General features: G+C 39.6%; 1 protein-coding gene across 19 annotated transcripts in view; it reads left to right on the top strand.

Moving 5' to 3' along the window:
- The window catches only part of NAV3 (neuron navigator 3), a 565,631-nt gene that overhangs the window by 499,000 nt on the left and 45,580 nt on the right, over positions 1–21,051 (top strand). For 15 of the 19 annotated variants that reach the window (XM_074573833.1, XM_074573778.1, XM_074573817.1 and 12 more), the window contains 6 exons: positions 2,813–3,089; positions 5,293–5,998; positions 7,586–8,074; positions 14,689–14,730; positions 17,026–17,186; positions 19,040–19,228. In XM_074573833.1, the coding sequence (XP_074429934.1) occupies positions 2,813–3,089; positions 5,293–5,998; positions 7,586–8,074; positions 14,689–14,730; positions 17,026–17,186; positions 19,040–19,228 (1,864 nt within the window). The remainder of the gene's footprint in view (positions 1–2,812; positions 3,090–5,292; positions 5,999–7,585; positions 8,075–14,688; positions 14,731–17,025; positions 17,187–19,039; positions 19,229–21,051) is intronic. The other 4 variants (XM_074573751.1, XM_074573888.1, XM_074573868.1 and 1 more) reach the window with 3 other exon arrangements.

Genomic DNA, 21,051 nt, shown 5'->3' on the forward strand with positions numbered 1-21,051 from the left:
CATGAGCCCAGAAGGTGACAATGTGCAGCATCAAAATAGAATTCTGAGCATGGTACAGTCACAAGCTATATATGTAACACATATATGTATGTGTGTGTGTCTATGTATACATATATAAAGCCTTAATTGTGCCAGGTATCACAGTATTTCTTCCCAGCTTCCCTCAAAATTGCAAGCGATGAAAAAGCCAATACAGAATGCTTACAGGACTCGGTTCCAAAAACAAAACACAAAAAAAAGAAAAGAAAGAAAACCAGAAGAGTTAATCCCAATAGAAAAGTATGATCTACTATGTCATGTCCTGTTTATAAGCAGGGAACTTCAAGACTGAACAGTCAGCATAGTGGAAGAGTTGTTTCCTCCAGTGATTTGGTCTCAAGTGTTAAGGACACAAGACTGACACCCCCAATTCCATTCGGGCTCTTGCAGGCAGCCAGTGCACGCAGTTCAGAGACCTGTTTTGTAGATATACACTGTGGCAGACTATGTCAACAGGAGAAAAACACATATTTGTCATTTCCCCCAGACAATAGGGAAAGAAAGTTACTTTGGGAATAAAGATTACTTTAATCTGCAGCAGGACAGGTTTCAGACCGATGTCATGCTCATGCATGGGTACTTTCACAGAGACCAGCATTCTTCGGCCCTTCCCATTGCCTTTCCCACCCCATTAGGGTGTCCCATGGTTGCTAACTGGAGATCAGCCTCTTCCCTTCCACATCAACAGTGATGACCAGCTACTCCTGGCTTACTTGTTCCACTGCATCATCGTCATCATGACTGGGAAATCTCAGGGTGACTATTTAGCTCGTTGTGGGTTATTCATTGGAGTAATCTCATGTTCTAGATACTCATCCAGATACTATTTCCAATTTGTTCAGTGATAGACAGATCTGCGGCACACGTTGAAATGTTGCTTTCCTGCCAGAGTTGCTTTATGTTATGAAGGCTGGAAACAGACCTTTATCAGGTCTGCCTTTACCAGGCAGATAATTCAGAAAGCCGTGTGCTCCATGCTAGCCTGCAATCTCAGCTAGGAGCTGAGTTGAGCACGATATATTAAGTATTTTGCCAGCTGTTCTCCAGGTGTAGGACATACTCACGCAACACAAAGATCCCTTTTGCAGTCTTTATAAATGATTGGAGTAGTGCAAGCTGGCTATAGCCTGCGGCAGATATTGCATATTTTGTTGTTGTTTTCTTATTAAAAGAGGATTAACATCGTTTTTCAGATCCCATAATGGTGAAGAGAGGCTTTTAGAAAGTATTATACTTGTCATTTCTTGGAAATGATGCAGTTTGCTTTAAAAATGTATAGCTCTTTGTTTATAAGCATTCATTTATGAGAAAAGTTCTGGGAACATTACACACGTTGTAACAATAACACCAATGAAAACTCTCTTTTGAAGGACCCTGCAATATTTGTGTAGATGTTTCCTTGGGCTCTTTTCCCATCAGGCTTTGCCCAAAATCGGTGCTAGCCTCTCCAAAGCACATATGAAATTATGGAAGTGTGGAGGGCTGTTGCATTTGGTACGCCTCAAATGACAAATATGTAAACAGTGACTGATTATTCTGTCGGTCATCTAATCAGTATTAATCCTACTTATGACAGCAATGCCTAGGAAACAGCCACAGAGAGGTCTCTGTGGAGAAGCAGTTGTGGAAACACAGAATAATAAATAACCCTCCCCTGAACGCGATACAGTTTGCAGTCCTGCTTAGGTTGGCTCTGTGAGGATGGGGCTGTGTTACATCAAGCAAAAGTAATGCACAGTGGTACCTAAGAGCGGCACCACTATTTTTTTGCTGTTAAAGAGGGGCAGAGGTAAGCAGGACTGGTGAGATGATGAAGTGCACATAAGGCTTGAGGCTGAGGTCAGGAGGCTACAGGGAAACGTGGGAGGAAGGGTTACAACGAACAGCCTGTCAGCACAAAGAACGCGAGTCTTGTCACACACAGAGGGTAGGGTCAGTCTCCAACGTTTCTATTTAAGCTGCTTTCATAGCTTCTGCGTTGTCTGTCTTGGGCTGCTCCTTGCAGCACACCCTTATCAGCACGGCCCAGGGAAAGCAGGTGCCACAGGGGTGTTAAGGCTTCACTGGGGCATCTTCCACGTGGGTCTGAGTTTCAGAGAAAGCGTGGCCCTGGCAGGTTGCCTTCACCTCACTGGTGGGTAGTGCTTGCGTAAGCCTCTCTTCTAGCTGCTCTGCTAACTGATACAGCTAGAGTGAGTTTCTTGTTGGAAACAATTTGTTTCAGTGGAGACAAACCAGTAGAAAAGCCATCGGCTGTAGCACTGATAATTTTACTGAAGATCTTACCCTTCCCCACTGGTGGCACAACATACTTGGTGCTGCTGGAGCAATATTCCTGGTTTGGTCAGTGGAAGGCTTGGGTAGGAAAAGGCAAGAAACCAGACTGAGGTGATTTTAGTAGTATATTTAGGAATTCCCTCATTCAAGCTTTTAGTAAAACCTCTCAGCGCAGTGAATTTCAGAGGGAGTTGAGAAGTGGTGATTGTATCACCACTGGTGATTACAGTAAATTATGTTCCATTTCATTATGGTTTATCTATGAAGAAAAGAGTTGAAATCTTTGGAATATAAAAGAAAAAAGATAAATGTCTTCCCCAAATGGGAACATTTTTAAACTTTTGGGACCAGGATACTAATGTTTCGGAAGGGAAGCTTCCATGGCCCTTGCTGTGAATAAATCAATATGCTTATCCTCCTCCCCTCCCATGATTTAAGAAATCAGCAAATACTGAAGATGTTGAGACTGACCATTTCTCATGCAAACCTCTTGTAGCTGAAGACGGACTCGGAGAAGCGCTCAGTTACGGACAGTGAAACTTGGGGCAGCACTGAAGAACTGAAGAAACCAGAGGAAGAGTTTGACAGCAGTGTAGACAGCAGTGGCAAGTGGAAAGGCCTTCCCTCGGGGCTGTCTGAAGAGTCAGAGAAGGCGGGGCAGAAAGCATCTCTCTCTGTTTCACAGACCGGATCCTGGAGAAGAGGCATGACTGCACAAGTAGGAGCAACTCAGTCCAGGCACAAAGCAGGAACAAGTGCGCTCAAGACCCCGGGTAGGAAACTTCAGATTACAGCATTGAAAATTAAGGCTTTGTACTTAGAATTCATCTATAAGCAGTAAGGAATCTTTAGTGGGCTAAAAATAATTAATGGATATTATAAATGTGTGACAGACATGAGGAACTGTAAACACATTGATAGTTCTTCTCATAAATGACTGCAAGCCAAGATTGTAATAATAAACTAATTGTTCATCTCTATAACTGATAGGTTGCTACACTGCATACTAATAATTTATTAATCACGCATGAATGTATCCATAAAAAAAACCTGTGATTGCATTTTGTTTTACTATCATTTGGCATGTCAACTTCTATTAAGGAATTCTTAGAAGTATTTTTTGGACTCATCTGTGCCTTATCTTTGTTCTCTAGAAAACATGTACCTTTGATAATTGAACATAGGCACAGAAATGGCCAAAGATTAGATGTTGAGATAAAAAGATTTAACATTCAAGTGAGAGGACTCAAAAGTAGTGTTTCTGAACTAAAGCTGAATTGTCATATTACAGATACTGCGAGTATTCTATGGACCACTGTTAAGAGATTAAAAAATTGTAAAATTTTTTTTTTACGTACTTTCTTCAGTGCTAAATGACTTCTTACCTAATTTTGAAAGGCCTCCCAGAAGTAGTAACCACTTCTGCAATCTAGTTTTGAAGGAAAAAATCCAAAGTTGGTGGAAGACATCGTGATTAAGACCATCTAATCTGTCATTTTACTGGGGAAATATCGATTCTTTGTAGAACATTTTCTAGACCTTTGTCGTGTCCTGACAAAACGCTTCATGAGCATGCTTTAACCCCCAGTTGTAAAGACAACTCAGAAAGATCTCCTCAGAATAAATTCAAATCCTTTGTGAGCCTCTTTTGTTTCTTTGCAATTTGGAACTGCTAACCATTGGTCAGCCTCTGGTCTGTAAGATCCCTGAGGAGCATTACCATGGTCAGTGGTCATATAGGTGCAGAAATGACAGCCCTGTAATAGCAATTAAAAAAAGAGATAATAAAAGCTTTACCACATGCCAAGCTAAGTTTCCCAGATCTGTTTTGCTGAAGACAAGCAGGCAGCCACCGTGTAACACAGAAGTGAGGCCTTCATTTTTTAAGCATATACTAATAGTCTGTCTGTTCGCTGTGTAGGAGCCTGATCCATACCTTGGTGTGTGCACGTGTTTGTGTAGCATTAAATGTGCACTGGATTAAAACATGAGTGGATTTAGTTCTGACTTGAAGGTGTTGCTCTTTATTATAGTTTATAATTATATTAACTTCATTATAGTTCCTTAAGAGAAATTAGGCCACCCACCGCCAAAACTTCCATAATCAGTTAAAGAGTGTATTAAAAACTTTGTTATGCTGAATATCTGTTCTTTATTAGGACCATACGATAGATGCTTAAAGAGAAATTAGAATAGAAGAGAAATAGCATTTTTTGTCTGTTTGTAAAATAGGAGGAGGGTATTTTAAGATAGAAGAGAACATCTTGTTTAAACCTTTCTGAATGTCACAATAAGATTATGCAGAAATATGGTATATACATATGTGTCTGTGCAGTACTGAAGACAGCCTCTCAGAAAATCAAAAATCTTGAAAAGATATCAAGGATATGACAAAGACTATTAACTCATGTAATTGATATCGTTATAGATCAAGAAGATTCATGCCATGATAACATAATCACTCCCTGATAATTTTGTTTAACTAAAACCAGAACAAGCTTGGTTATAAGCTAAAAAAATGAAATCAGTGAAAAACAAAGAAATCAATGAGTACCACTAATTTCTACATGCATAATTAATGTCATACTTCTGGAAAAGTTAATTGCATGTCATGTTTTATTTTCAAATCTTATTTCTTACATATTGAAATACTATTAACAGGAAAAAAAAGACAAATAAAATTCCTTATAGTTCATTCAGGATAATTTTCTACACCTATGCTCTCCAGCTGCATATGAAACTAGAAGTTCTCAGGAGAATTTCAAGCTTTTAATACTTAATGCTTACCTGTAATGTATTGTAGCTGCTACTGACTGCTGATTGGGGACTACAGACCAAATCAGTCTATTTTCTTAGGGTAATTTTTCTATTTGTGTATTTTTTCATTTTGAAATTCTAACCATATAGTGTTAAAATCAGATATTGAGACACTCCAGCTTAAGCACAAGTGACCTTTCGAAATATACTTTTATTTAGGAAAAACAGATGATGCAAAAGCTTCAGAAAAAGTGAAAACTCCCCTGAAAGGAGCCTCCATTCAGCGCTCTCCATCGGACGCAGGAAAAAGCAGTGGCGATGAAGGAAAAAAGCCTCCCTCTGGCATTGGGAGATCAACTGCTACGGGGTCCTTTGGATTCAAGAAGTCCGGCATGGGATCTTCTACTATAATCACCACAAGTGGAGCAACTATCACAAGTGGGTCGGCGACTCTAGGAAAAATGCCAAAATCTTCAGCCATCAGCGGGAAGTCCAACGCAGGGCGGAAAACAAGCTTAGACGGTTCCCAGAACCAGGATGACGGCGTCCTGCACATGAACTCGAAGACGACTCTGCAGTATCGAAGTTTGCCTCGCCCATCAAAATCCAGCGGCAGCGGGATCCCTGGCAGGGGTGGCCACCGCTCCAGCACCAGCAGCATCGACTCCAACGTCAGCAGCAAGTCTGCGGGTGCTGCTGCCACCAAACTGCGAGAGCCAAGCAAGATCGGGTCCGGGCGGTCCAGCCCCGTCACCATCAACCAGACAGACAAGGAAAAAGAGAAAGTGGCCGTGTCTGATTCTGAGAGCGTCTCGCTTTCCAGTTCCCCTAAATCCAGCCCAACTTCGGCAAGCGCCTCTGGCACGCCAGGACTTAGGCAACCAGGATCCAAATACCCAGATATCGCCTCACCGACCTTTCGAAGGTTAGTGCTTTTCTGTGAATTCCTGAAATTGCTATATATAAGGCAAGGATTTACAATGTGTTGAAGCACTGGGCAAAAAGCCCAAAAAGCCTTTTCCGGGTGTATTTTGCCACAAACAGAGAATCAAGTTTAAAAAAAAAAATAAATAAAAGGGTAATATTTTTTCACACAACACAATTATTTCTCTAAGACCTAAAGACCCCCCCATACCCAAAATGGCTATTCCTTGAGCTTTGAGCATTGTAGGTACATTCCCATAACAACAGTTTGAAGGCTAGAATAAGTCGGACTCCATGATCCTTATGAGTCCCTTCCAACTCGAGATACTCTATGATTCTAAGTTCTTATTGAATACTCAGGCACATGAGAAGTTCCCTCTCAATACTCTGATAACTCCCAAAGGGAAGAAGAACGCCTCATTCAGGCCCATTCTGTTACTGGGACAGGCGATGCCATAGCCTCGTTGGAGAACTGAAGAGCTCTGTAGATAAATAAAATATTTGCTTTCACATTGTTGGAAGCTCCAGCTACAAGCATTACATTATCTTAGCAGCTTTGTTACATCTTTCATCACAAACATTAGCAAAGCTAAAATTCAATTGGAAATGCTCTATTGTAACTTTTCTGGAAGCATAAATCTGGATAAAGTATAAATTGGGATGGAGCAGTTGCACTGTTGGAGAAAAAGCCAATAGTGCCCTCTTGTGCCTAGTTACCAAAACAGCATCTCCAAGCTCCTGGGGAGCTGCAGCTGATTTTTGTGGGCTTGGTAGTATGTAAAACGGATTCTGACATTATTAGCCGTGCTTACTTTATATTACGATAAGTTTTGCATTTATTTCTTATTAATTTATGAGCTGCACCCTAACTGTAGCTTAAAGCATTTCCAGTAAGACATTAAGCCATCACATGACTTTTAATTTCAACAGTTTTACAGCATTTGGGGTTGAGTTTTTTTCATCATGACTGTAGAATTTCCTCTATAGAATTGCTGGAAGCAATTATGTGAAATACACGTCTGTCATGACTCCCCTTGGAGACAAACCGAGCCCATTTAGCTCCAGTGCAGTTTATTCTGTCTGAATGGTTACTACATGGCCGATGACCACATGACCATCTGTGCAAAAAGAACAACAAGAGGGAAATTTTTCACAAACTTAGATGTTTGTTAAACTATGAAGGATTTTGCAAGTGTTTATTGCAATCATTTTAGCTGATTTGGGAAGTGAAGGGTTTAAAAGCTAATGACTTAGCCGTGGGAACGCTTAATTGCTGAATTTGGGTGAAAGTGTAATCTGTTTATGCACTAATAAGACAAAAATGTGCTTATTTTACCTCTCTCGGGAGGGTCTATATGTGCAAAGAGCACATCTGAACGGGACTGAATGAGAGCTGTTGCTAATGAAACAAACCCTGATTATTGTGATATGGTTACGTGAATTTAATTTTGCGATGCGATTGATCAACTAGGTAGGCATGATTTTAAGTAGCGGTAACTGAAAATGTGTAGTTTGGCTCTTAGGATGTTACGCCATGAATGTTTAATGTGGCTATCAGTTTCTCTAAAGCTATTTGTTTTACATTTAGGTTGTTTGGTGCCAAGGCAAGTGGTAAAGCTGCCTCTGCACCCAGTACTGAAGGTGTGAAACCCACATCGGCAATGCCCAGCCCTAGTACCACATTGGCACGGCAAGGCAGCCTGGAATCGCCATCCTCGGGCACAGGCAGCATGGGCAGTGCAGGTGGGCAAAGTGGTAGCAGCAGCCCCCTCTTCAGTAAACCTTCGGACTTAAATGCAGATGTTGTAAGCTTAAGTCACTCCTTGGCTTCCAGTCCCGCCTCAGTGCACTCTTTCACATCAGGTGGTCTTGTGTGGGCTGCAAACCTGAGCAGCTCTTCAGCGGGCAGTAAGGACACACCAAGTTACCAGTCCATGACTAGCCTTCACACCAGTTCCGAGTCTATTGACCTTCCTCTTAGCCATCATGGCTCTCTCTCTGGACTGACAACAAGCACTCAGGAGGTTCAGAGCCTGCTCATGAGGACTGGAAGCGTCAGATCTACTCTTTCGGAAAGGTGAGCTTGCCTATAGATACAGTGACCACGAAACCACTGAGAGGCAAAAGGACAGGAGACGAAAAAATAAACCCTCCACCTGTTTTCCTAAAGGGACACTGTTTAATTAGCAGCTTAGTCCTTTATGTAAAAAGGAAGGAAGGAAGAAAAGAAAGTAATTGCAGGCATTGGACATGGAATCAACTGCCTTTTAAGGTTTTACAAGCACATTTTCTATCTCGAGAAGTTTTTTTGTTCCCTTTTTCTGGACAACAACCAGAGAAAAGGGGAAAATTGTCTAATTAAAGGCAAATCTAAACAGCCACAGAATGATTCCTGCATGCTGGACCTACCTGCTGTCCCAGCAATTGGCAGCTCCAAAGCCATATCACTGCCCTCTTGCTAACAAATCTTCTCCAGCAGTGGGACCCCACCAGTTTTCTTCCCATTAACTCAAAGCACAGGCAGAGCTGGTGGGCCCCTGCCTTCAGCTGACCAGTCTTGCCTTAAAATGCCCAGTCCTGACAAGTTGCTTCTTACATGGTAATCATTACACAGACCCTTACTAACACGCAGTTTCACTGGCAGGGGGACAGTTTATAAGATGAGACCCTCACTATATGCACAGTCCTGCTGAGTGTCTGGAACAGACAAACAAAACCAAGAAAGGGTTTTCCTCTGTTTGCTCTGTTAAAGATCTTTTTGACATGCAGATATTTTACCATTTAATTTATATTATAAAGTGGTGCATCCACCCTGGCACAGTTGTGCCGTGATTTTTTTTTTATTATTCTTATTTTTTTATGTGTGTGAAATATTTATTTGACTTTTGCAAGAGAGAAAAAATAAGCTTTGCTAGGCAGGAAGTAATTTTCTCTTCCTGTGAAAATTTTCAAGATTTGAAAATGAAACTCGTATCTCACATGGGCACTGAAAAGTCAATATTAAATATTTCATTAGCCTTTGGTCCAAAAAAGAAAATTATACTGAGTCAGCCAGAAATATTTACACTTTTAAAGGTTACATTTAGTTGTTTAGAGAATACACAATTATTTGAAAGAAAAAAGATCTTTTTTTGTAAACATGTGAAAAATATACAGTGTTAAGAACTTTTTTCCCTTTATACAAAACCAAAGATTTTTCAATACCAATCCTTTCTATGGAAAGATTTCACTTTCAGTGAATCAGCATTAAAAAAACAAAACCAAACAAAGCAAAGCAAAACCCAAAACCAGCAGACAAACCCAAAACCCTAAACAAGTTTTTGTCACATCTAGATGGAAGCTTTCTGCACATTTCATTCTCTTATGTTGCATTCATAAGTATTACTATATCAGCTAAAATCACACCTCTTACTAAAATCGTTACTACACTATAAAACATATGTGTGTACCAGTATAATGTATCGTAGCAACAGTAGTTAAAAATACAATGGTACATGAGTAATTTGTAAGTTGCCTTTAATTTTTAAATAGTAATTTTCCTTGTATGCCATGAACTGAATGTGATGATATTTCTTAGAAAGTTAATTATTAATATTTAGCTTATAAAAACCTTCACTAATTTTTACATATGTGGATGGTGAGGTCAATAGGATGATGTGGAAGAGTATGAATTTATGCCAAAGATCATATTTACACAGAGGATGTTAAACATCACATTTAAAATGTTAATGGTTTGGCATAAGATCCTGAGCAACCCCCACTACTAATACTTTATGTATTTGTTCAGTGACTCAATTTCGGTGGTTCCAAATACTTTGCCTTTGGCAGTATTTTTAAGTTTCAGATTTGTCCATGTGGGAATATTATGATTGAGTCCAGAGAGAACCATTTATCATGTTGATCTGGCCTCAAAACAAATATATGTACCTAGAGAAAAATGGTGTCATTTCTTGAATTAAAGTCCCCATAGGTTTTATGCTGTTTGATTTTTCTGAAAGGCCTGTTAGAAGTGCTGTGTTATTTCTAAACTGTTTTATCCTATAAAACCTACATGTAGCAAAATATTTTTTTACAACAAAAGCATTGGTTTGCCATGTTAGAGACAGATATGTTTGGCAACAGATTATGTCCTTTTTCCTTTGTAAACTCAGATTATATTTGAGATGCCTCTGGCAATACTAGTTGTAGCCTGGCCTGGCATAAGAAATTATCTGCAAAGAGGCTTATTCTTTTTCTTCAGTCACTCTAGAGCTTGCAAAAGTCTGAATGAGCGGTGTCTATAGTGAGATTTATTAATATGATGTGGAGACAAAATCAGAAAGACTGAAGCACAAATTGAGATACAATTAGCAAGTGACATAAATTCTACACAGAGAAAGCCTAGGGAAAGCTAAAAGAGAAGACAAAGCTATTAATAGATGATACAAATAAGCGTGGCTTTGCTTCATTGAAGCATTAACTGCATTTGATAGCCAAGCATCACTAATGGCAAGTGTGCTAAGAGGGAATGAAAAGGTTAAGGATTACTCCAATTTACTGGTCCTGATGAACTTTTCACTTCCTTGCTTCAGACATAGTCTGAAATAGCCCTGCAGTCATTAGGACTGAAGAAGACCTTTCAAAGGGTCTGTGCTGAGGAAGGAGTGAGAAGGGCTGGGATGGAGGACGAGGGCATTATGGGCAAGGCCACCTTGCCTCCCTTCCTCGGAAGATACAGGGGATATTAAACAAAATGGGTTAATTAACAGATAACATAGGATTAGTCTTTTAAATAAGACTAATTTAATTCATTTGCAGGAAAACGGTCTTTGTGAGTAGAGGAAAGGAATTAGTAGGTACAAAAAGAAATCCTGAACTTAGTAAAGCTTTAGGTGCTATTTCAAATAACATTCTCATAAACAAATGAGGAAAATAATGTAAGGTTCTTGACCAGTTGTAAAAGAGTTATCAAAGACTAGCGATCCATAGTTTATCAGCCTGAAGGGATATAACAGGGCAGGATATATTTGCACAAACACAAAATGGAAAATGATGAGGCTATTTTGCAGAAAGAAGACAGCGTCTAAGGGGTTGTAGTGCCGCTGCAGGGCAAAGCATTTTTGTAGTATTTTGAAAATTAAAGTATCACATGTAAGTCTTAGAAACTAGTTGTTCCATTCTACTTTTTCGTGTTAAGACTTTAACTGGAAGACTTTGAGACACCAACTTTCAGGAAAGATTTGGTGCAACTGGAAAGAACCCAGAAAAGGCTACCAAAATATGAGGGCACATCTGTGTTTCCTACTAAGGAGAGTAGACCTCGGCTGCCTCCAGAAAAGTGGTTACCTGCCATGGAGACAGCAGGTCTTTGAGGTCCCTGCCACATGTGCCTGTGTGTACCTGGTGTGTCTCAGCCGCTCCAGGGATGATCAGACATTGCCCACACCCAGTCTTCAGGCAAGCACCTGAAGCAAGCCCACCAAGCAATGGTAGGGCAGGAACACAGAGCCTTCTGTCAATTGCGGTTTTGATACAGTGTCAAAGTTTACCCCAGCCAAATTTTTTGTCATTCCATGAGATTCTTTTGCATTGTGGTAACCAGAAAATGGGTGCAGTAAATACTAGCAAAATATTTGCTTTTTCACCAAAATTTGCATCTCCCTTAGGACTCTTGCTGGTTTTGCACTGGCGGTATTTATTTAGACCACTCTGCTTCTGTTGTTATAGCAGTGTAACTCCCTATGTGGGAAGACACTTGTATTTTAGCTTAAAAAAAATTAGAAGGATTAAAATAAATCATACAGGTATTTATACTCTAGAGTAAAACTGTATACTAGGGTTAATTGGTGAAATATCGCTGCTTTAGCAGATAAAATTTTCCAAGTGGACACATCACCAATAGTTCTTTTGAACCCTTAATTTGCACTGCAGATTTGTGTCTTTCTTCTGCTTGGTCTGAGTGACACAGCAAGGGATGCATAAAAAGTGCAGAAATATGAGAATTAACAGTGGTCGCATCAGCAGTAGTGGTGGCATTTTAAGAATAGCAGGGTGGAAGTAGTTTCTAATTACGTGACTGGCTTGCTCTGGTTTACTTTAAAAGAATGTTTAGTTTTGAGGGCCATAAAAGTGCACTGAAATGCACTTTTTGAAATCTTCAAGACTTTCAATTGTTTTACATCATCATCATAGTTGATGATTGTGATTTTAAGGTGTGAAACAGTGCATCATGGATCGGATTTTCTCATGTGCTCAGCCATTTGTAGCAATTCATTTGTAAGACCCATAGCAGCTTCGCCCAGCCTGCCCTAGACCTCCCTAGGTGCCTCTTAGCTTGCATTAATTTATTTTGTTCCCTAACAGCTCTGCAACAGTTAGATATAGCCCAAAGATATGGCATTACGGCCCTTTCCCAAGTTAGCCTCAACACCAAGGGCAGGTAGGAATCTGAGAACTGTAAGGCTTCCTGCAATTTCCCCCAGAGAACTTGCAGATGGTTTCAGCTGTGCAAAACAAACAAAAGGGAATGGAGATGCAGTGGGCTTGATAACTTCAGCCTGCATCTGCATGCACCTTCCTGCAAGACTGCTTTTGGCAAATGACATGGCAGAGGAAAGCATCAGGAATACTCCAATATTCTCAGCCTCACTTTATATTGGTGTTTGTTTTGAGCCAAAGAGACAGTTTTCCATGAATGCATTGCTTCTTTCAGGAAAGGATGACCTTTTTTCATATTATCTTTAAAGATCTTTTGAGCACTGAAGCCAGGCTGGTAGTGTCCTAGTAGGACCACTGCACATTACAGTTCAGTTCTCTTTACCAGAAGCCCAGTTTCTGGAGAGGTAACATACCCAGCTTCTTGGTGGAGGAATGCTTTCATATACTAAAAATATATGGGCAGTGATGGGTCTGAATTAATAGTTACATAGAACCATGGTTAATGGTTTCGTGCAATTATTTGAAATCTAGGGGAATCTTTACAAGATTTAGTATTTTAAAAAACACAAAATGGATGTTTGCTACATTCACTTTTATGCAGTTGCAATAATTCCATGATCATGTTGAGGAATATCCACCCCAATTTAATTTGAGTATCTGAATTCAAAAGATTTTAGCAAAATCCTGTGGTCAGTATTAGCCTATTTATCTGACTGACTTAGAACTTTTGGCTTGTGGATTGCTTTAAAGGAGCACCAATTGGCTCCTTTATTTTTAGATAATGTGTTATATCCTACTTCGAAATACATAGAACTTCAAGTTAAAGTAATAGTAGAAAATTTATTGTTCAGTAGGATGTTTGAAGGATTTGCAGAAGAAACTGGGTTTGTTATTATGATCATGTCTATTTGGTTTGAAATTTAGAGGTGCATAAAGGTGCATAAAGGTACATGAAAGACCCATTTATCTCTGTAAGGAACTAAAAATTACATGAATCATGCATTCAAATGTATGCTCTCATTTTACCAACCATTTCTGGTCCTGTTAGTTATGTTGGGAGCAAAATGCTGAAAATTGAGTTCTCTCTCTGATAGAGGACTACTCTCACATGGATGATAGCCAGGCCTATGCTGAAATCCTGCTAAGTTTCTCCTTCCATTTGCTTTCTCCCCAAAGCCCCAATTAAACCAGTAAAATTGCCTATAAAACTTCCTGATGGTAAGAGGGGTTTACTTTCATTAGATTTGAGCCCTAATGGTAATGGATTGTTAACACCAACAGTATTTTCACTGCCTTTACCTACTTGGATCAAGGTTACGTGACAGTGGGGTGCCCAGCACCCCTGGCACAATAGAAAACAACCTTTAGTAATGGCGGGAGAGTTTCTCTGGGTAGGACAGGTCCTAAGTTACGGATGTTCTCAGAGGTGTGATGATGATATGTAATACAGAAACTTGCTAAAGCCATTTCACAGTTTAATCCATATGGTGACACTAAATTATGTTCTTAAGGGAAAAACCATTGCAACACTTACTTGATGATAACTAGTTCAAATTCAACCCACACTAGTCGGGGACCGATCTACCAAGTCCTTATGAGGAAGTGTCCAAATGTCACTTGATTTGAAGGAAGGGTGTCCTTCTAGTGATGGGATTTCAATTAAGAAAACTCCAGATGTAGATCTCTGGTGATCAGCCACTCTGCTACCGCATGCGCGTGAATATGGAACATCGTTGCTCTGCTGCCACTTTTCATTATCACCACCATCAGCTTACTATGTGAGCCCCACAGCAACAGAAAGCCAAGGGTCTGTATATTTAGCACATATTTCTACAAGCAGAGCTGTCATTTGGCTTCTGGCAAGGCCATGCTGTCTCCTAGCAGGTGCCACAACCTTCATTTCTTTCGGAAATCTATTGGCATATCATAGGCAACTGTGAAAAGTAAGGGTTCCTGCTGTGACCATATGATTCTCGCACAGATTGCAGGGTGAAGCTGTAGGAAGGTTAGAAATGGTAAGGAAGGACTTCTTTCTGACTTGGACAGTCTCCAAATTACTATTGACCCAGCCCAGAGCATGTCTAGATGAAAAATGAATGTGCAGCAGTCCGTGTCCTATTGTCCCCTCCAATGAGTCAGGGATTTATCACGAAAGATATATTAAAAAGCATTAAATGACCTTCTGTTATGCACACATATCTAGACCTTTAAAATTTGTAATTCTGAACAGTCCGGTTTACTGTATGTCCTTAGGGATTTTTTTTGTTTTAACAGCATGCAGCTTGACAGAAATACACTACCCAAAAAGGGATTAAGGTATATATTTTTTTGAGCATGACTGATGCTTCTCTGTTTTCCTGTAACCTTTTCTACACTGTCTTTCCTTTTCTTTCTCCTTTTGTTGATCCTATTTACAACAGAGTTCTTGGTATTTAGATTCAAACCAAAAAACATAGATTTTAACAATGGACTTTTTCTTTCCAAGTCTGCCTAGTGAAGAAATTTCCTTTCAACATATATCATAGGAAGTGAATACTATTAAGGATAGTTTCCTTATGCATTGAATCTTAAAAGGCATTGAATCCTGGAGAGCTAAAAGAGACAGAACAAGATACTTTTGCAATTCAATGGGACTAATTGTTGAAAACATTATTGAGAAAAATAAGGTTTTAGAGGTGGATCTGAACTTGAACTCCAAATGCAAACACTCATGCTGTTCGATTTGAAGATCTGGTAAAGGCTAAGGCTAGAAAATGCTTAAATATCCAAGGTTTGTAGGTATAAAATGAGCCCTGCTCCAGCTAGTCTTCTTGATCCAGCAGTACTCAGAGTCCAACTTTGCTACTAATTCGCCACTAATTAGGGCTGTCTTCATCACAGAAAACAGAAGTCTGCTCTGCTCCATGGTTAAAAGAGGGGATGATTAGGTAACTTGTCCGGTCTCATTTGGCGTGGCAGCCTATCTCCCCAATCCAGGAAGGGAATTTAGCAAACAAGGGTATATGTGCATGCACACAGACACTCTGCAGCCCTCCAGTCACTGAAATGACACAGTTCAATCTCGAACTATTGATAAATAACATTTTATGAAATTTTAAGGTAGTGCTAAAATGTTGTCACTAGAAAGCACCTTCTGCACTATCCGTTCCTTAAAAAGAATGTAATCAAATTTCCTGTTGTCCCAAAACAATCACTTCGGATTGAGAGAGAATGGAAAAGGTGGAGGACATAAAAAAAGCATAAAGGGGACCCTGCAAGGGTACAATGGCATGATTGAGGTTTGTGGCTCTATAATTGTAATAATGGCTGAAAGCTGAAAGTGAAATGGAGTGGGAAAACAGCTTATAGGCATATAGGCCTGATCAGTTATCCCAGAAAGACCATCAGTTTGATTTAATGTGCAGAAATCCCAGTCCAAGACCCAGATCCTGAATTCTCATTTTGCCATGTTTCTGATCCAGTTACTGCTGGGTAACTCTGCTCTACCACATTTATAGGCAAAGATCATAGCTGTCTTTTTGAAAGCAGAAAGGAAGTAAATATTTAATCAGGACAAGATGTTTTAATGCCGTAAAATATTGTACAAAACCCCAAGCACAACATGAGAACTTACATGATCATTTAATCTGCTTTCTAAGCAGAAATACTTGTGCCTTGCAAGCCTGAAGCCAGAGTATCAAAAGCCCTTTCTGCTCTGCTGTTTGGGGAACACTGATGGCTCATGACAGCGGTGAAGAAGGTGCTCATTTCTCAGCAGGAGATTGTGCTGAATGAAGCAGGCTATTGCAGACATTGCTGAAAACAATCTCTTGGTTAAGACCCACACTGCCTGCACATTTTAACGTTTAACCACTGCCAGAATTGCCCTTCTTCCAGCCCGGCCAAAAGGAGCCGGGCCCAGTGAGTTACCGGTTCTCCCTCTTAGCCCATGTGTCAAGTTACACTTGTTTTATTGGTTTGCCATAGGAAGCAGTTGATGAATGATTACATTGCAAGACTTCTTCCTTCCAGAGAACTTGTTTCTGCTAATTGTGGATTTTTCCTGTCCCTTTCCCTCCCCTGAGTTTGGGGCAGGACACAATGCCAAGTATCATTCAGAGTGACAGGCCGTGCGTATGACCATGAGTAGTTGTCATTACCGATGCAAACTCCTTTTTCAGAGTTGTTGATCTGTTTCACTCCTACCATCTAACAAATTGCCCACCTGATCTGTGGCAGATGTCATTTTGTAAGCAGCTACTCACATTTCTTGGCTTCTAGTCTGTCCATTCCCCGTCCTAGCCATACAGCTTCCGAGCTTTTACATCAACCTGTACACTTCCTACAGCTTTGAAGTCCTTTCCTGTCAGCTCAGTTGTCTGTCTTCTATGGTTTATCATCATATCTCTTCAAAGGAAGGGAATGCTGTTTTGGGGAGGGGGATGAAGAGAAAAGGGGTTTCAAGTCCTGTATTTTACCTCGGTAAAATCCCTGGTGGTAGTCACTTGACGAGACTTGATGCTTTCAAGGGTTTTGCTCTGTCTAACTGGTGAAGGGTATTTATGTGAAACCTGTTTCTTTCCAAACTGTCACCTTGTTGTTGTTTTGAGCATGTCAGCTGTGGTTTTTCAGATATACTCCATCATCTCGGCAGACGAGTCAGGAGGAAGGCAAGGAATGGCTGCGCTCCCATTCAACTGGAGGCCTGCAAGACACTGGCAGTCAGTCCCCGCTTGTTTCTCCTTCAGCTATGTCTTCATCCGCAACTGGAAAATATCACTTTTCCAACCTGGGTAAATGCCGTTTCCCTCCACTGTTTCTCCCACTCTAGATTAGACTCATAAAATTCAACCATTCATATTTCTTAGTTTGCCAAACTAGATAATTTAACATCTCCATCACCATATTGTGGTATACCACTAATGAAGGGAAACACACAATGTTTTTCATGGAGTAGGCCAGGGTACTTCCTATTTTGCATACAGAAAAAACCCACATATTCCCTATGACTTGCCCAAGGAGAAGAAAATCTGAGGCTGAAGTGGAAATCAACTGGAAATCAGTAGTTCAAAGCTACTCATCTTTTAGGATTCACAGTCAGTGGGATTCTATCCAGTGATTTTGTGAAAGTCAATCCAGACGCTAAACAATGTTTTTTTCCTATATACAGGTTTGCTTTGGGATAGGCGTTCCAAATATTTTTCAGTGACTGGACCTGGCTATAACTGCACTGGGCCCAATCCAAATCCTGTCCTTTAATACAATGTAGTATTTTAGGATGCAAATCACATTTCAGATTTATTTGATTTCAGGTCAAATTTTAGATTTTGTTTCTGGATTTTGTTTCAAGTTAATCCAACACAAATTTAGTTTTGCTAATAATTTTATTTTTTCTGTCATGCACAATAGAAAACTATTTATTTGCACCGCGCTGGACACATACCTAGCTTCACAATGAGCTTTTGTGTTTTCAGCCATTACTGTGGAATTAGCAGCAACCTTCTGCTAATTCACACTTCTGTCACTCTGTCACAGCTTATGGCATCTGTAGTTTACAATCACTCAAAAGCAGTTTGATCAGACATACAAATGTTAGTCTTTATTACATATGGGAAAAAGAAGTTGAACAAAGCCACTTTGAAAGATGAAATTGGATCCTGGCTAAGCTACTGCTTTGGATTTCCTCCATGTACTTGCAGTATTTTTGGACACATCTCTTTTTAAGCAGTGTTTCTCTCACTCTATCGTTTTCTGCTTACAATTATCTTCTTTTTATTCATACTTCTTGTACTCACAAGAGAGACAATAAGATCAGTTGGGTTTTTTTTTAATTTATTTTGTCATTGTCCTTTCCTTCTTACCATTATCATAGCCCTGTGGAATAATTTGCTCTCACAACACAGCTGCTGTGGTAGTTTATGACTTAAAGCACATCTTGCATGATCTAAAATAAAAGTCCAAAGACGTAGGCTGAATTTGGATAGACATTAGCTTTTTCTTCTAGGTATTGAGTTCATGTGGTCCAAGTGAATCATAACCAGGCTTTCCTTCCTACTGGCAAACAAACTTTGCAAAAGCTTAAACTACGTTCATCAGTGCTGTTCTGGATTTCAATCATGAGTGATGGGACTACTCCTATTTATTATGATGAGATTCAACTGGCCTGTGCAGGAATTTTAAGCTGGTGCTGTAGAAAATCAAAGGGTAAACATGTCCTGCCTATGCCAATAAAACTTTGGTCTTAACAGCAGTTGGTTACATAGGTATGTAACGGTAAAAATACAGACACAGATTTATTAGAAGAGCTGCTTATAAAAAAATACTTACAACTTCTTACTCCTTTTTAACTTTTAACTTTTGTATCTCTCCCGTGGATTTTCTGTCTTGGGCTGTCAAAGTGAACAAGTGTGTATTCAGACACCAGTGTTAGTGTTACCATGTGGTTTACAGGATTAGTCTCATCCAGCTCCAGCTCCTCAGAGATCATCTGCTTCACCTGTTTGTGGTGGTTTTGTGTGTAGGAATAAAAGCCTTTCATTTTCTCAACAGCGTAAAGTCCACCTAACCATGCTAGTCCTACATTACAATACAGAACCAAAATTCATTTAATGGAAATGTGCTTCATTAATAAAGCTTTGTATTCCAGTGAGTCCAACCAACCTATCTCAGTTTAACCTTCCTGGACCCAGTATGATGCGTTCAAACAGCATCCCTGCACAAGACACTTCTTTTGATCTGTATGATGACTCCCAACTGTGTGGCAGTGCTACATCCTTAGAAGAGAGACCACGAGCGATTAGTCATTCAGGTTCATTCAGGGACAGCATGGAAGAAGGTAAGACCTAGTTACTATTTGAATCGGCTAATGGGCCCCAAAATAGGCCCCCAAAATAGGCCTCCAAAGTGTAGTAAAATTTTAAAATATTTTTTCAGCAACATAAAAATATAAAGAATTTTGTGAAGCTATTTTTTTAATTCTGTTGAGCTGGATTCACAGGACTTACTTACCCTAAAGCGTGGAAGGTATTTCTTTCACACAGTAATATGCAATGCTGTGTATGTCATACACTTATAAGTCCTTTATTGGAAATTGTCGAGGAAAGGAAGTAATTCTTGGAAAATTATTTTATTCTTTTTGTCTCTAAATGTGAAGTGTCTGAGCATACCTTGACTACTGTGGTTCTATGCTGTCTTAGTCCTACTTCTGTACTCTTTTTTTTCCAAATGCCAGTAGTACTTAGCATCCCCTTTCTTTTATAGTCACCTAATTTCCCAACTTTTCTACAGCTTCCTACAGCAAACACTATATGAATTTCTGTATTTAAACTCTGTCATTAATTCTGACCTCACTACTTTCTGTATGCAGATTATTACTGTTGGTCTGGTTTCTTTAATGCTATGTACAATACCTGGAACTTGGGGAATATTTTTGTTTTGGCTTTGGTTTTGGTTTTGGGGTTTTTTTAACCACATCTGACAGCTCCTAGTTAAATGCCCTGTAACATTTTCTTCTGCCTAACAGTTCTGGTAAATCTGATTATTTGCAGAATTCCCATACATTCTCACACCCTTTAATTAAAAAGCAACCCCCCAAAAAAAGCCCCACTAAAATCTAATGGAGAGTCATTCTATCACATCATCTCATCAATCTTGCTTACTGCTAAGTGATAACAATATAAATGGTCTTTATAACAAGCAAATAAAAAAGTCTTCCCCTAGCCCCAAAGGTCATAGTCATGAGATAAAAGGGGGAAAAAAAAGTCCTAGATGAAATAACAGACAACTAATATTTTCACTTCTCAATTTGTTCTTCTGAATTTTAGATGATATGTCAGGCAGACATCTGGGTATGTAATACTAGCAGTAGGGTGCAGGACAGATCAAGCTGTGAGTTGTCAGCACAGAGAGGATGGCTGACTGCACAGAAGCATATCACATAATTCAAGGACAGAGGTGACTACAGACCCTTTGCTGAGGAACAGGAGAATTATCAAAGGAAACACTGGAAGAATAATAGAGAAAACAAGGCAAATAATTTATGCATAGAAAAAGAGGTGTTAAATCTGGAATTTCAGTAATGGGTCACCAGTGGCCTTGATGAAGGCTTTTTCATTGGTCATGTTTCATATCCAGCTGGAGTGGATAACCATGATCAGCCTGAGTCAATGAAAGTCAATGCAGCAATAATAAACAGTTTTCAGCAGTTTACAGTCAATAGAGATTAACGTGAAATGATGCTGTTGGAAGGCCAAATGTGTTTTATTTAAGATAGGAGCTCTGAGGAAGGTTATAGTGAAAGAAGTGAAGTAATGAGTAGAGCCACAGTGTATGAGAGCAGAATGGGAGTTTAGCTGAGAGATTTAAAACAGAGACTGAAAATCAGAGATAGATTGAAAGGAACAGGATTTATGGTCAGCGTACCACAACTTTGTAAATATTTGCCCAGTTACAAAACTAGATTTAAAGTTTATTTGGCTAATTCAAGTATTCTCCTATTGTCAATTTGGAATACAAATGCCAATAACACAAAATAATTTATTTACCAAACTCTTGAAACAAAAATGAAAAGAAGTAACGAAATAAATGATCTTCTTTAAAATTCTCTGTTAGTGTGTCCTTCTTCAGTAGAGTAATCAAAAGCAGAAGGGGCATTTTTTT

This window comes from Larus michahellis, chromosome 1 (genome assembly GCF_964199755.1).
Source record: "Larus michahellis chromosome 1, bLarMic1.1, whole genome shotgun sequence".
Lineage (NCBI taxonomy): Eukaryota > Metazoa > Chordata > Aves > Charadriiformes > Laridae > Larus > Larus michahellis.